General features: G+C 40.5%; 1 protein-coding gene across 1 annotated transcript; it reads left to right on the plus strand.

Annotated features, from left to right (window-relative positions):
* The first annotated feature begins 11,868 nt into the window (after nt 1-11,868).
* Nucleotides 11,869-13,718, plus strand: LOC149259208 (uncharacterized). Its single transcript, XM_089417713.1, has 2 exons — nt 11,869-11,984; nt 12,080-13,718. The coding sequence occupies exons 1-2, from the start codon at nt 11,978-11,980 to the stop codon at nt 13,693-13,695; spliced, it is 1,623 nt and encodes a 540-aa protein (XP_089273839.1). The 5' UTR covers nt 11,869-11,977; the 3' UTR covers nt 13,696-13,718.
* Nucleotides 13,719-14,246: the final 528 nt, after the last annotated feature.

Consider the following 14,246-nt stretch of genomic DNA (forward strand, 5'->3'; position numbering starts at 1 on the left):
CTTGTTTTCTTACTCACTTTGCTTCCGCTTTTGCTTTTTCTTTGTTGTTTGTTAACTTGTTTTGTTCGTAGGGTAGTTTCACATGAAACCAGGTATGACTCTTGAAACAAGTTGGGTAAAGTACAAGCGGCCTTCTGCAGCTATCACTACTTGGTTATCCTTCATCCTACCTTTGTATGAAGAACTTGTTACTTCTAGTACATGATATGTCGAAGGAAAATACGTACTGTTTGAAGTGAACCTTGGTGAAAGCACAACGCTTCCGCTCTAACTAGTGTCACCTACTCTAGTTAGTTGTTTTTGGGTTAACCCTTGTCAGCTCAGTCAAGTAGATTAAGGTGAGGGGGAAAACCTTAACAAACACATCAGAGGTATAATAAACTACTCTGCTGGAACAACCTCTTCTGCTCTCAATAAGTCGGGATCCCTCTTCCACCTCCGAAATGAATAAGTGTTATGCATAGCTATGAAAATGAAAAAACAAAAAAGTGAAAAAAGTTTGAAAAAATGAATAAGGCGAAATAAGAGAAAGGCTTCCTACGTAGAGAGGTGATGCAAGTAACTCCATCGGGGTACTAACCAAGCTCGCTGGAAGTGGAGCCATGCTTGTCTTCCTATGTGACTCCGTCGGGGTACTGTCCAGGCCTGCTGGTAGCAGAGCAACACCAAAGATGAAACTAAGACTCTAACGACTATACTACTTGTGAACCAATATACCCCTCAACCCCAATCAAAATAGTTGCGTCGCCTTGGCTTGGAATGTGTGTCAATCGACCAAGAGCTTGGCAGATGCTACATCTTACAATCAAGCAAGTGTGAAACCAAGGCGAACTGAGAATTGAACAATGCTTCTAGAGGTGTTAGACTTGCTTTTCATGAACAAGGCCCATTCAGAGAGCTGGAGTTCCACCAGTGTGTCGCTAAGTGTTGTAGCGGCTACAACCACCCTCCAAAATTTTTCCTTAGCTTTGTTTTGGAGCCTCCCTACTAACCTTTCACAACACCTTGTCTTGCTTCATCAAGTACACAAGCTTCAATGTTTTTCTTGCACAAATACAACCTATCAATCAAAGCTTGATGCATTCCCCTCACAGGATGTTCCTCCAGACTTGGTCCAGCTGTAGGCTAAGTAGCTCCTTCAGGAAATTGCGCAATTCTATTTGCTAGCCTGCTGGGCTCCAGAATTGCGCAATTATGCTAGTCAGGCTTCACCCAGAATATTGCACAATTCTTCCCAATAGGGTTGCTCAGCCTAGGAATTGCACAATCCTGGGCAGCAGTCAGCTGCTCTACCTAGAAATTGTGCAAATCTCTTGGGCAGCCAACCCAGCTCCCATCCAAAAATGCGCATTTTCTCCCACCAGTTGAACAACCTCTTGCATGTGTAGTTGGGTTTACCAGTTCCTCCTGGGACCAAGGAAAATTGACTTGCATGTGTGGCTTGCTTTTTTCCGGAATAGAAAAAGGCAACATGCAAAAAGCATCCCTTGATTCAAGGAGCTATTTTTAGCAGCTGGAGGTTACATGCAAAGTTCGTTTTAGAATCTTTCCTCCAAGTGTCGCTTTTTCCTAGATTTGTGGCATGCATGTCATGAGCCCAAAATTATTTATTTGACACATCAAAGCTCATTATTTCACATCAATCTTGGAGCTCTGACATTCCATGGCACATCTATGACTCTTCAACACATCCAGCTCATCTATTCACGGGTAGGTGGTCTCAACTTGTCTTTTTCAACATTTATGTCGCTTTTTGTGTTTTCGCTTGTGTGAGTGTTGTTTGCTTGATTTCTTTGAATGCTTGTTTTCATTTACATGCATACTAGCTTGTACTAGCACCGTTTCAATTTTCTTTTCTATCTCACTGTTGTCACATGCATGAAACTGTTTTGCACAAACGATTGTCGATTCAGGGATTTGCTTCACCCACATGCATGTTGTTCTGTTTTATGAATCTTTCATTCAATGTTTGCATACACGATAAATCACTTTTGCTTTCAATCAACATTGCCATGCATTCATTTTCATATTTTATTTCAGTTGTCCATCGACGAGTCTGGCTAGCCTTAGCCCGAACTCTGCCTCACCAAGACAACATTGAGAAATCTGGAGAAGGAAGGCTCTATCCTCCTCTCCAAAAATGCACATTTTTGCCCAAGAACTGTCTTCCAGGACTGTTTTGCACATTTCGGAGGGACAGTGACTGCTAGTCCATAAAATTGCGCAATGCAGTCACTAAGCCTGCAGTCATTTCTAGTTGGAATTGCGCATTGCACAATCCCAATAGTTAGCAGTCAACCTGGATTGCGCATTGCGCAAATACAGCAGCCAGTCTTGCCTCCCAGACAACCCAAACTGTCTTTTGCATAGTTCTGGTAGCCAATCACCCAACCTCCCAGAAGAAATTGTGCAATCTTTTCCTATCATTCCCTAGGTATGTGTTATGTCATTCCTTGAATTTGCTTTGGTTTTCGCTAACAGATTTCTTGCCATGCATGTCTCTTTGTCTCCAAATCTTTCATATGTTCATCCGCGTCTTAGTAGTACAGGATCAATGGCCTCCAAGAGAGCAAGATCAAAGGTCACTGACGGAAGTGCAACTGGAGCAGTAGTTGAATAGGTGTCTGCATGTTTACCGATCTATGAAGATACCAAGTTGTTTCTAGACAAGGACATCAAGTTGAAATGGCAAGAGGTCAATGAATAATTTGCAGGCACTTTTAGGGAATAACTCAAAGACCGTTAGGTGTATGTGAACATTCACAAGTCCAGTTTGTACTAGATTGCATGCAGATACCCCGTGTTCCCATGGGCGGACATGATACAGTGGATTGTATCGTATACTGATCCCGAGACAATGACTTTGAGTAGTGTCAGCAGGACGAAGAATGCAACATTTTGGGCACAGGATTATAATGAGATGTTTCAGATGTCGAAGCCCATGACTATCATGGAGACTCCCTTCAACTTACCTAGCAGTAATGCCAACTCCAGAGACATTCTCAAGAACTAGGTAAAGGAGCTGGCTAGATTCAAGATGACACCCAACCAAATCTACAAGACAAAGATACTGTGGAAGGTGTATCAATACTTGGTCATATTTTCATGTCGACTGTATGACCAAGAAAGTACAAAAACCTTCCCACAAAGTTGGGTGATCACGTTGGACCAAAAGCTAGAGAGGGAAAACCATGTAACTAGTCTGGCATGTTGGCTCATCAACTGAAGGAACATGTAACGAAGGCTCGACAGTCACCCGGAGGTATGCAAGTAGAGATCTACATGTTCGCATACATCTTAGATGCAATCTGTGCCCGACAGGAGTTCCCTGTCTTGGAATGGGCATGGTCACCGACGGAGACTGTTGTGAACACATATTGTAAGCAGCTTCACAGGTGTTATCACATGGTTGTCTGATAATTTTGTCACCCCATTTTACAAGATGATATTCGAATAGGATCCACCCTGCATGTCGAGGGAAGCAATGAAGGCACTGCTAGACATTGCTAATTAGTATGCCTCATCATTCAACACCTTCATACGAATGTTAAGCATGGAGAAGCCTCCACATGTTCTACCAAATTTTTCCTTGGACATACTCGTCGTGCAAGAAGTAGCATATCACATCTCAGCAAGATTGATAGCTAGACAACACCGGAAGAAGAAGGCCCCTTGGCCCGCTCTTCCGTTGCATATTGGGTTATATGAGATCTGGAGTTTCAAGCAAGCGGATGATGAAGCAAAATAGATGAAGAAGTATCCATTTGACCTCCGAAGTTACAATCCGTATGACCCACATTGCGTTGTGAAAGATCATTGCATGAAAGCACAGTTCAACTGGATCCACGAGAATTTCATTGGGCTGATGAGGACCCATGGAGATATTGCTACAGTTTCTCCAGACCCAATGAACAGGTCGGCTTCAATGTGGAGTGTTTAGCGAAGCAACATGAAACAACATCCCAGAGAGCACCAACAACAACAGCAGTAGCAGCAGAGGCAAGCATACCAGTGTGCAACAAGGGCAAGAGAAAAGAGGCAAGTTCCAAGTAGATCCACTAGTAGAGAAAGTAGTTATGGCTAAAGAGATGAAGAGGCAACAACGCGACAAGGGAATTGCGAAAAGGCAGAGGGAGAAGAGAAGAATGGAGGAAACATAGAAGGAGTTGCATGAGTTGAAGGAGCAACTCCAGAAGGAACAAGAGCTACGCAAATGGGAGAAGGAAGCGCAACAACAATAGGTACAACAGGGGGCACAACATGTGAAAATAGATGAAACACCATGCGTAAAGGTAGTGGATTCATCAGAACAGCTGGCATCAGGCAGACAGGGTGAACCATTGTAGGAGCAGGACTTCGTTCATGAGATAGAGAAAGCACTTCAATAGATGGATACAGATATGGAGCAATGGGAATCAGAATAGGACATCGACCTTATGCCTCACCACCAAGAGGCTGAATTACCTACTTCACCGCATCCAGATGATGAGGCACTGAGATCCTTAGAGATCATCCAGAAGGAGAGATGCACAACATCTCATTCAATGAGTCTCAACATAGAGTTGTGAAGTCTCGTAGAGTGTCGACTCCGGATGATCATACATCTCCTGCGCAAGTTGAGGAATGAGTGATCATGTCTAACATGCGCAAATCCAACAACCTTGGCCGATACAACCAGAGTGTATGACGAAGCCACTAGCTTAAGTGTTTGCTTTCTGATAGCTAAAAATGAGCAAATGGATAAGGAATTTTAGACGACCAAACAAGGAGGAGAGTTGGTGACAGCGTCTGCCTGAGTTGAACTAAAGAAGGAAATACTAGATGAAGTGTTGTCCCTTGACACAATTATGTGAGCGTTGTACTCCAAGTTTGGTACAATGCACAAGGCAGTCATCCATCTCAACAGATGGAAGCAACGATGTGCTAGAAGAGCACGTATCTTGACGAACTTGCACGCCGCTGTTGATTACATGCAAACATGGATGATGAGATATAAGGTAGCCCCGCTTCACTTGCCTAAGATGATGAAGGCCAGTGCGGTCAAGTTGAAGGCACGTATCCAGAGTCAGATCTGGAACTATGAAGAGCTCCCGCAGCTCATCACTAGTATACAGGCTTCCCATGCACGTGTATTCAAGAGTATGGATGTTGTGGTGTGTGCACATGCGATCCCATCTATTGGGACTCTCACCCAGGTGAAGAAAAAGGCACAGGTCTGACTAGAGCTTGACTCATACTTTGATGAGTTGATGCGCATTGCCACTAGCCCAAACTTGCCCATCAGTGCAAACATCATGCACAAGTATGTTGTTGGTCTAGCTGCATTGAAGACAATGATGCACATTCTTATAGACGAGTTGGACAGAGGAGCCCGAGCAGTGTACCCGAATGCTATGGAGGCAAGAGTCAGGTTCCAAAAAGATGTCACCTTGGATCACACGGACACCATCGCGGACTGTCGATCTTGGCATCATTATGTTACTGTTGATCAACGTGAGGATGTTGAGGAGTTGGACTTCCATAGTTGTCTAAGTCATAGTGATGTCTAGCATGGCTTGCTCAAGCCATTTCTCTCACATGGGTACATGTGCATTGTAATGTAATGTCTTGTCAAGTGTAAGTCAAGTGTCGATAGTTGGATGTAACAATCATAGAGTAGATGAAGAGTCATGAGGGTAGTTGAACTGTGACAAAGGGGAATGTCAAGGGCCACCCACTCTTTGCTATAAATAGTCCCTCATAACTCATTATATAAGCTTTTGGCTAGCCAAGCTTCCGATAAGACTATCTTGGAGAGAGCTTGGACAGTGTTGTAACGAGCCTTGGCTTCTCCACTGCGCAAAGCTAGTACATCTCTTTGGAGGAGCAAGTAGTTGTGGTTGTAACATTCCGCTGTCGAAACTAGTGGTTGGACATGGATGTATTGTATGGTTGGAACTTACACTTCGTAATATAACAAGAGCCAACACATTTCATGCATATGTTGTATTGTATTCTATGCTATCTGGTTTACTCTAAATGATATATATATTCATTTACTTACACATGCATGTATATCTATCTGTGTATGTATGTATGAATCTTTCTGAAATGTGATGTTGGTTTAACCATCACTTTGGATTGCAAGCTAACTTGTCTTCCACGTTGTGATGTATCTTTTCTCATGTGTTCCCTTCTTAACTGCGTGCTATCACAAGTTTCCAAGGGGCGCACTCATCTCAACCCCCCGTGTGTTAGAACTTGTCATGCACCTTCTTTGACTCACCGCAGTTGTCACACCCTTGCTACCAAAAGATTTATATTACTTGCCTCTATGCGAAATCATGGTCAAGGCATTACCATATGACCCACTGCTAGGACTCCTACACCAAACTGTCTGAGGTTTAATTGAGACTTCTTACCGGGGAGATCCCCTTAGATGTTGGCGAGTCCAACACCGTCAACACTTCCACATCAAAAGTCACTACAACGTAACAATGGAGGCACCAATCTCTCTTAATCTGAGGATCGACAAATCACCATATGTTGTCCAACTGAGACATCGCAACCTCTCTTCCATCGCATAGAAAGAGAATGTCTAGCAGGAATTCCTCATTTCTATCACTATAGTCTTCATGTTGTATCCAGAGCATGGGTGCCAATGAAGATCAATAGGAGCGTTACGTCCTCAGAGACCGTTATATTTCAAGGAATGTGCGTCATGCAGGATAGTGCGTTACAGAGAATAATGGAGAGGATCTAACCATTAGAATTTCATGAGAGTTTTCTTTTTTTACTTAGAGACAACAGACGATAGGGATGGTTTGAGTGCACAGTGAGCGTTGAGCAGTCAAAGAGTCAAAAGAGGCATCTTTTTGTCAGGCCAATGAGCAGAAGGTTAGACGAATAGTTGTTCAAGGAAAAATCTAAAATAGAAATGGTCACTGACAACAATTCTGAGTAGCAGAAAGGGTATGGCATCAAGAGTCTGGACAACGCCCAAGTCCTACAACAGATACACATAGAAAGGCCACAAGAAATTAGTGGCTTAAATTGGAGCAGGGAAGAAGAACACCTGCTCTGATACCATGTTAAACTCACATGGAATGTAAACAGTCATAAATGATAGAACATTGAATTGCATATATTATTGACATGATATACATTTATAGTACATTGATGTGACCCTTGGATTTATTTTCCAAGTGGTCTCTTGGACTCAGGTGGATGTTCACATTCCACACCAACCCATAGAGGATTAGGTGTCCAACATTTTTTAGGATACATTTAGAACTTTAGTTCAAAATTATTTGGGAGTTTAACAAACATGCTTGTAATTTGTCTATAATTTAAAAAAATTGCAAAAGTGGAGAGACAAAACTTGACATCATTATTTGTTGAAAGTAAATGTTGTCACTTGTTTCTTAGTTGGAGCTTTAGCCTTTATCTTCTATATTTGTATTATTTGCACTATTGTTTAGTTTTGGCACAATTTTATATTCTTTATATTTTCAAGGGAGTGTATTTATAGTGGATGAGATAGCACTACTTATTTCCAAATATCCATCTCAAATATTCTTAATCCCAATTTCCTTTTTTCTTAACAAGCAATTGACCTTTGAATATACCTTCACATTTAACTTGGCTAAAGTTCCTTTGTTAATGTGTAAGCTTTTCATTTGAAATAATGGTAGATCCATCTTGGCAATGTCAACACTCACAAAGCCTAGCATAACCTTCTAGATTTTGATGTAAACAAGCATCTAGGATCACCTCAACTTCAATTTCATTTGTAGGATAACTTTTAACCTGTCATATTAGACAACCATAAATTTGGGGTGTTCTTCTATTGATAAACGTAGTAACATCTAATATGAATTGATTATGATGTTATCCATTGAATAATACTCCTTGCATATAGGACACTGTTACTTTCTACTACATTAATTGAGTTCTACAAAAGATTCTAGGTCGAAACAACCCTTATGATAACAAAGTTCGAATCTTCCAACAAAGTTTGCACAAAGTTCTGCCCATCAATGATAGTATATGCTGGAGCCAACGATCCAATATTTTCTCCCCAGTTTGGAGCATTGATTTGTTAGGCTTTCTTTCTATGGTAAACATTCACATGTACAAGCCCTGGTTGATTTCCAACATTAAAAAAAGAAAAAGAAAAAGAAAAAGAAAAAAGGTCATGGACATGTATTCCAATATTTTCTCCCCAGTTTGGAGCATTGATTTGTTAGGTTTTCTTTCTATGATAAACATTCACATGTACAACCCCTAGTTGATTTCCTACATTAAAAAAAAAAGGTCACGGACATGTATTCCAATATTTTCTCCCCAGTTTGGAGCATTGATTTGTTAGGCTTTCTTTCTATGATAAACATTCACATGTACAACCCCTGGTTGATTTCCTACATTAAAAAAAAAAAAAAGGGTCACGGACATGTATTCCAAGCTGAGGGTTGGGCAAAACATAGTGATGGGGATTACTTGTGATTAATGGCTATGGAAATTAGGAAAGACATTGGCGAAGGAAAAATGGAAATAATTGACATTTTATCTATGAAAATAAAGGAAAATAGGATAAAAGGAAGGTGAAAGGTCACATATTTGCATGAGAGACAACTTGAAGAAAAAATGAAGGAAAATAAAGAAAATAGAGGCCTCAATAATAAAAATGATTATGAGGATCAATTCATAACTTTTTGTCAGTCTTGTGTTGGAGCTTTATTCTATTTTCTCATTCTCTCATACTCCTGCACACTTACATAAATCTTGGAGCATTCTTGGAGCATCTTTGAAGCACTCTAGTTTTCACTTGGATTGGAGAAGGAAGGTAAAGGAAAGAAGAAAAGCACAAGGGAACAGGTGGATTGACAACTACAACTAGATTTCTTTGCATGTAACAGGTTGCACGCGTGATTTCCTTGTTGATTTATGGATGCATGGTAGATGCATGTGGTTCTCTAGTTATGTGTTGTCATTGGCATGGAGGCTTGCCTATATTGATAGTGGTTTTAGCCTTGCCTTGCCATTTCATGGATAGCCATGGTGTTGTGGGTTTTCCCACTTGATTGTTTTTTGGTTGGTACTCATAATTCCTTATGGCTATGGGTTGGAACAAATGCTATGAAAGCCCTGGAACAACTTGGGTTGAGTTACTAGTCTTGGAGCCTAGGTTGGGACAAATGCTCTGGAGCCCTTGGTGGGTTGAGTTAGTAGTTCCTGGAGCCTCAGACAACTTGGGTAGAGACCGATATGGTTGGTGTTAGTAATGTCTGATCGTGAGGTGGAATCACTAGTTGAGGGTCGAGGTGGTTTGGCCTCTGGAAGCCCTGGTTTGGTTTTGTTTGGTTTATTCCATTAGATCCGACATTCATGCTTGGAATATCACCGGGGGTTATTGGATGAAAGAGAGATTTGTTTCAGCCCAATCTATGGTCGGGTGGTATGTGGAAGTCCCTAACTTGGTTGGTATTTTCATATGTTAATAAGAGCTATTCTCGGTACTGTGGTTCATGTATATTTGTAGCGATTATGTTGGTGATATTATGGCTGAGTTGCCATTGTTTATATGCTAGTTATTTTCTAGTTATATGTTGTTTATATGATGCGTATCTTCTACAACTCTTGTCATGAATTGTTTAACTATTAATTAGTTGATGAATGTATGAACTAATAATTGTTGTTGCAGCTATGTGGAGAGGGCATAGGGCCTTCTTGGTGATTCTCAGACGAATCTCATACTTTTATGATTATATATGCATTCATGACCTGTAGCTTACATGTTTTTCATGTGTTTGACGAAATGCCTAGTATGTTCTGGTTAGTCTAGGTTAAATTTTTGAGTTGAGATTGAATGTTTACCTTTGTTCCCATGTTAAATATGATTCTGGAAAGTCTCAAGCAATTCTAGGTAGTGGTCTGGAGGCAAGCCTGAAAAGGTGGCACTAATCCTGGGACCACATGCTCATAACTGGAGAAATTGGGCTATAACTGCATGAATGCAATGTTGTGCATGTGGTTGGAGGCCTATAACTGCATGCATGCCTTGTTGTGGGTGCATTTGTGGACCTAGGGTGGAGAAAAAGGGTTCCAACTCAAGGTTTGGTCACCTGGGGTGGTTGTTCATCGTCTGAGTGACCTATAACCCATGTACAATGTCATTATGTGGTCAATTTGTCGGCCCCACTTCCTTAATTGGATCTAGGATGTCGGGTCATGTTATAGTAACTCTTCGTCTCATGTTTACCCTGGCAAGCCGATGAAATTAGGTAAATGTGGGTGGGGTGGTTACATCACATATTGTTGTCCACTCCTAGAAACACTCTTGACTTTATAGTTTTCATATTTTTGTGGTTGGCATTGTTTGTATATGTAGGAAGCTCCACAGATTCACATATTTGAGTCAAATCTGTGAATCTGTGAAGCTTCCTACATATACAAACAATCTTGACTTTATCAATCTTCAAATTTGCCTTCTTCAATATGAGGTCATGAGTTCCTATGACATCAAAGATGTTAACACAACACAATAGTTAGAATCTTTGCATACTCCATCCTTTGTCTCCTACCATATGTTTCCTTGAGGGACCCTCCTTTTATATGCAAGACCACCTAATGTTCTAACATAATGAACACAATGTGAGTAAAGGGACTCCTTATATGACCCATATTTTCAAATTTCCATCTATAGAACGAGAGAAACTTACATTTTGTTGAATCTCTTTTAATATATTTATTATGCTTTAAGGCACCCTGAAACTCCTTGTAATTTAACAAAAACAATGACCCATTGCTTAGCTTAAACTATGGTAAAACTCTTGACGAATGAACCACATTAATTGGTTTGAAACATGTCAACAATTTAAAAAATTTACATAATAGTCGGGAAAACAAATCCCTAAATGACTTTAGTCACAAAAACTTCCATTCAAATATATCTTTACACACACAAACTTCCATTCAAATATATTAATCTTCTAAATAATATATATATATATATATATATTTTTCCAAATCACAATAAATCTACCTCATAATACATCAAAATTGATTTTACGAGATACTTACCTCTTTCACTTGGGAGCATTTATGTAAGTCGCCCCACCGTAGTATGTATAAACTATTTAGTATTTTTCCATTATGCAAATGAAGATTGCCTGAAAAATCTTTGAAGACTAATTTAGAAAAACCTCTGATTTAAAACCCTGTATTAAACTCACAAACCAATCGAGCTGCCAAAGGGTTTGCAAGATTTTCAATCCATGTTTGGAGTTAAGTGAAGTGATAGGCCCTACACTGTTGAAGCAGCGCCAGATGATATTCTTCTTTCGGCATAACCTATGTTGGGTTGAGCTTCAAAACCAGCCGTATCGTTTTTTTCTCCAGACTGAAAGATGCATCAGCAATAATCTCAATCTCTTGGGGAGGATCGATAGGGCTTTAATCAAATATGGGATCTCATCCTTCGCAATCACTGCATGTTTTAAAAGGTTTACATTGATTTCTCATAGTGTAAACCAATGGAGTTTATTGAGCATTACTCACTGATCACCAAACTTCATGAATTGGCGGATTAGGCGTTCAGTATGTGAAAACTACCGCCTTTACGTTGCGACGTTTTTCCTTCACTACCACACAGTACCTACGCAGGCTATTGTAAACAGACCCACTTTCGATCATGTACCAACACCCTGTAAACTGGCCCGACTGAATAAGGCGATGCACGTTCTCTATGCTACGGATTGCGATGTAGATTCTTGTACATATGTTTCTCTGTTGCAGGCATGTGTTCAGAAAAAAGCTTTAGCAGAGGGTAAATTAGTTCATTCTCACATCACTGAAAATGGATTTATGGCAGATACACTTTTACACAACACACTTCTCAACATGTATGTCAAGTGCGGAAGTTTAGCAGACGCTCGCAAAGTGTTTGAGCAAATGCCTCAACCAAACGTCTGTTCATGGACTGTGATGATTGCAGCTTATGCAAGGTATGGCCCTGCCGAGGAGGCATTGGCTCTCTTTTATCATATGCAACGAGATGGTTTTCAACCCAATCATTTTACCTTCTCCGGTGTTATTTCAGCTTGTGCCCACTTGACATCTCTGGAACATGGTGTGGGAATTCATCAACAAATAATAATAAATGGATTCCAGTCTCATATCTCTGTGGCGAATGCTCTTGTTGACATGTATGCAAAATGTGGGAATATAGAGATTGCACGCGATGTGTTTGATAAAATACCCAAACCAGATGTGGTATCCTGGACAATTTTAATAGCAAGATATTCCCATTTAGGGCATGTTGGTGATGCCCTGAAACTTTTTAAGAAAATGCCTCACCGAGACGTAGTGTCATGGAATGCTATGATTGCTGGATTTGCACAGAATGGGCTTATGGATGATGCAGTAAAATTGTTCCACGAAATGCCTCAGCGAGATGTAGTCTCATGGAATGCACTAATTGCAGGATATGCACAAAATGGACTTTTCGATGAAGCCCTTAAACTCTTTATGGAGATGCCTCAACATAATGAAGTTTCGTGGAATACAATGATTGCAGGATTTGCACAGAATAGGTTTCTTGACAAGGCCATGAATCTCTTTAAGGAAATGCCTCAACGAAGTGTGGTATCATGGAATGCAATTATTGGAGGACTTGTGCATCATGGAAATATTGATGAGGCTATTAAACTATTTGAGGAAATGCCTCAGCGAACCATACTATCATGGAATACCATGATTGCAGGATATGCACATAATGGACTTGTTGAGGAGGCCCTAAAACTCTTTGAGAAAATGCCTCAACGAGACGTGGTCTCCTGGACAGCTGTGATTGCAGGTTTTGCACAAAATGGTCGTGGTGAGGAATCGCTGAAGCTTTTTCAACAAATGCAAGTAGTTGGAGTAAAGCCAGATTCAAAGACCTTCACTAGCATTCTCCCAGCATGCGCAGATGTGGCAGCTCTAGAACAGGGCAAGGAGGTCCATGAAAATATTATTAGAAGTGGATTTCAAACCAATAACCTTGTGGTGAATGCTCTGATAGATATGTATGCAAAATGTGGGAATATACAAAGGGCACACGCGTTATTTAACAAAATGCATCAACAAGATATTGTCTCCTGGACAACAATGATTGCAGGATATGCCATGCATGGATTTGCCAACGAGGCGCTGACGCTTTTTGAACAAATGAAACATACTAGCGTGGTACCAGACCATGTCACCTTACTTTGTGTTTTGGCTGCCTGCAGCCATGCGGGTTTAGTGAACGAGGGCTGTCATTACTTCCATTGCATGAAAGAATACTATATCACACCTACAATGGACCACTACAACTGCATGGTTGATCTTCTTGGCCGTGCTGGGCATCTGGATGAAGCAAAAGACTTCATCAAAAAAATGCCAATAGCACCTGATGCTACAATCTGGAATTCTTTGCTTAGTGCCTGTAGAACATATAACAACGTAGAGTTAGGAGAATATGTGGCGAAACATGTTTTTGAGTTGGATCCTAAAGATGCTACCCCTTATGTGCTTCTCTCAAACATATATGCAGCAGCTGGCAGGTGGGCTGACATTGAAAAGGTAAGGAAATTGATGAATTACAGAGATTTAAAAAAGACACCTGGGTGCAGTTGGATTGAAATCAATAATAAGGTACATGCTTTCCTCATAGAAGACAGGTCAAGCCCGTAGAAAATGTATACAAATATTGAATAGATTTTCTTCATAGACACAAGTGACAGGGCGTGCGTTTCCAATATGAGTTCTGTGCCGAACGATGTGTGTTAGAAGAAAGGAAAAAGTCTTTGTCACCGTGGTAAGAAGTTGACAATGTTATTAGGACTGTTAACAACCTTGAATTATTAAGAAATCGAGAGTGTGCTTACCATCAGTTTGCACCCAATTTCATCTCCAAGATGTTGCAGTAATAGATTGTTTTGAGTTCTTATGTGATAACTGATGATAATAAGTCAAGCAGATAGAAATATTGCCTTTGCATCATGACTAATTTGGCATGTCATCAACCTCGCATTGATGGCAAAGAACTAATTCTTCTTTCAGGTTCCAGTAAAGTACAACTCTTGAAGAACTAGAGTATTTGGGGATTTGGTTACAGGCATTGTCTAGATAACATTATGAGGTGAATGATATTTGCCATTTAGAGGGTTGGTGAGTTGCACATTTGATCATTTTGAGAAATTTAGACAAATTTCGTTAATTTTTTAAGCAAGGAGCTTGATATC

This window comes from Pinus tabuliformis, chromosome 6 (assembly GCF_031772625.1).
Source record: "Pinus tabuliformis cultivar Carrire ecotype Pingquan chromosome 6, CPIR1, whole genome shotgun sequence".
NCBI lineage: Eukaryota > Viridiplantae > Streptophyta > Pinopsida > Pinales > Pinaceae > Pinus > Pinus tabuliformis.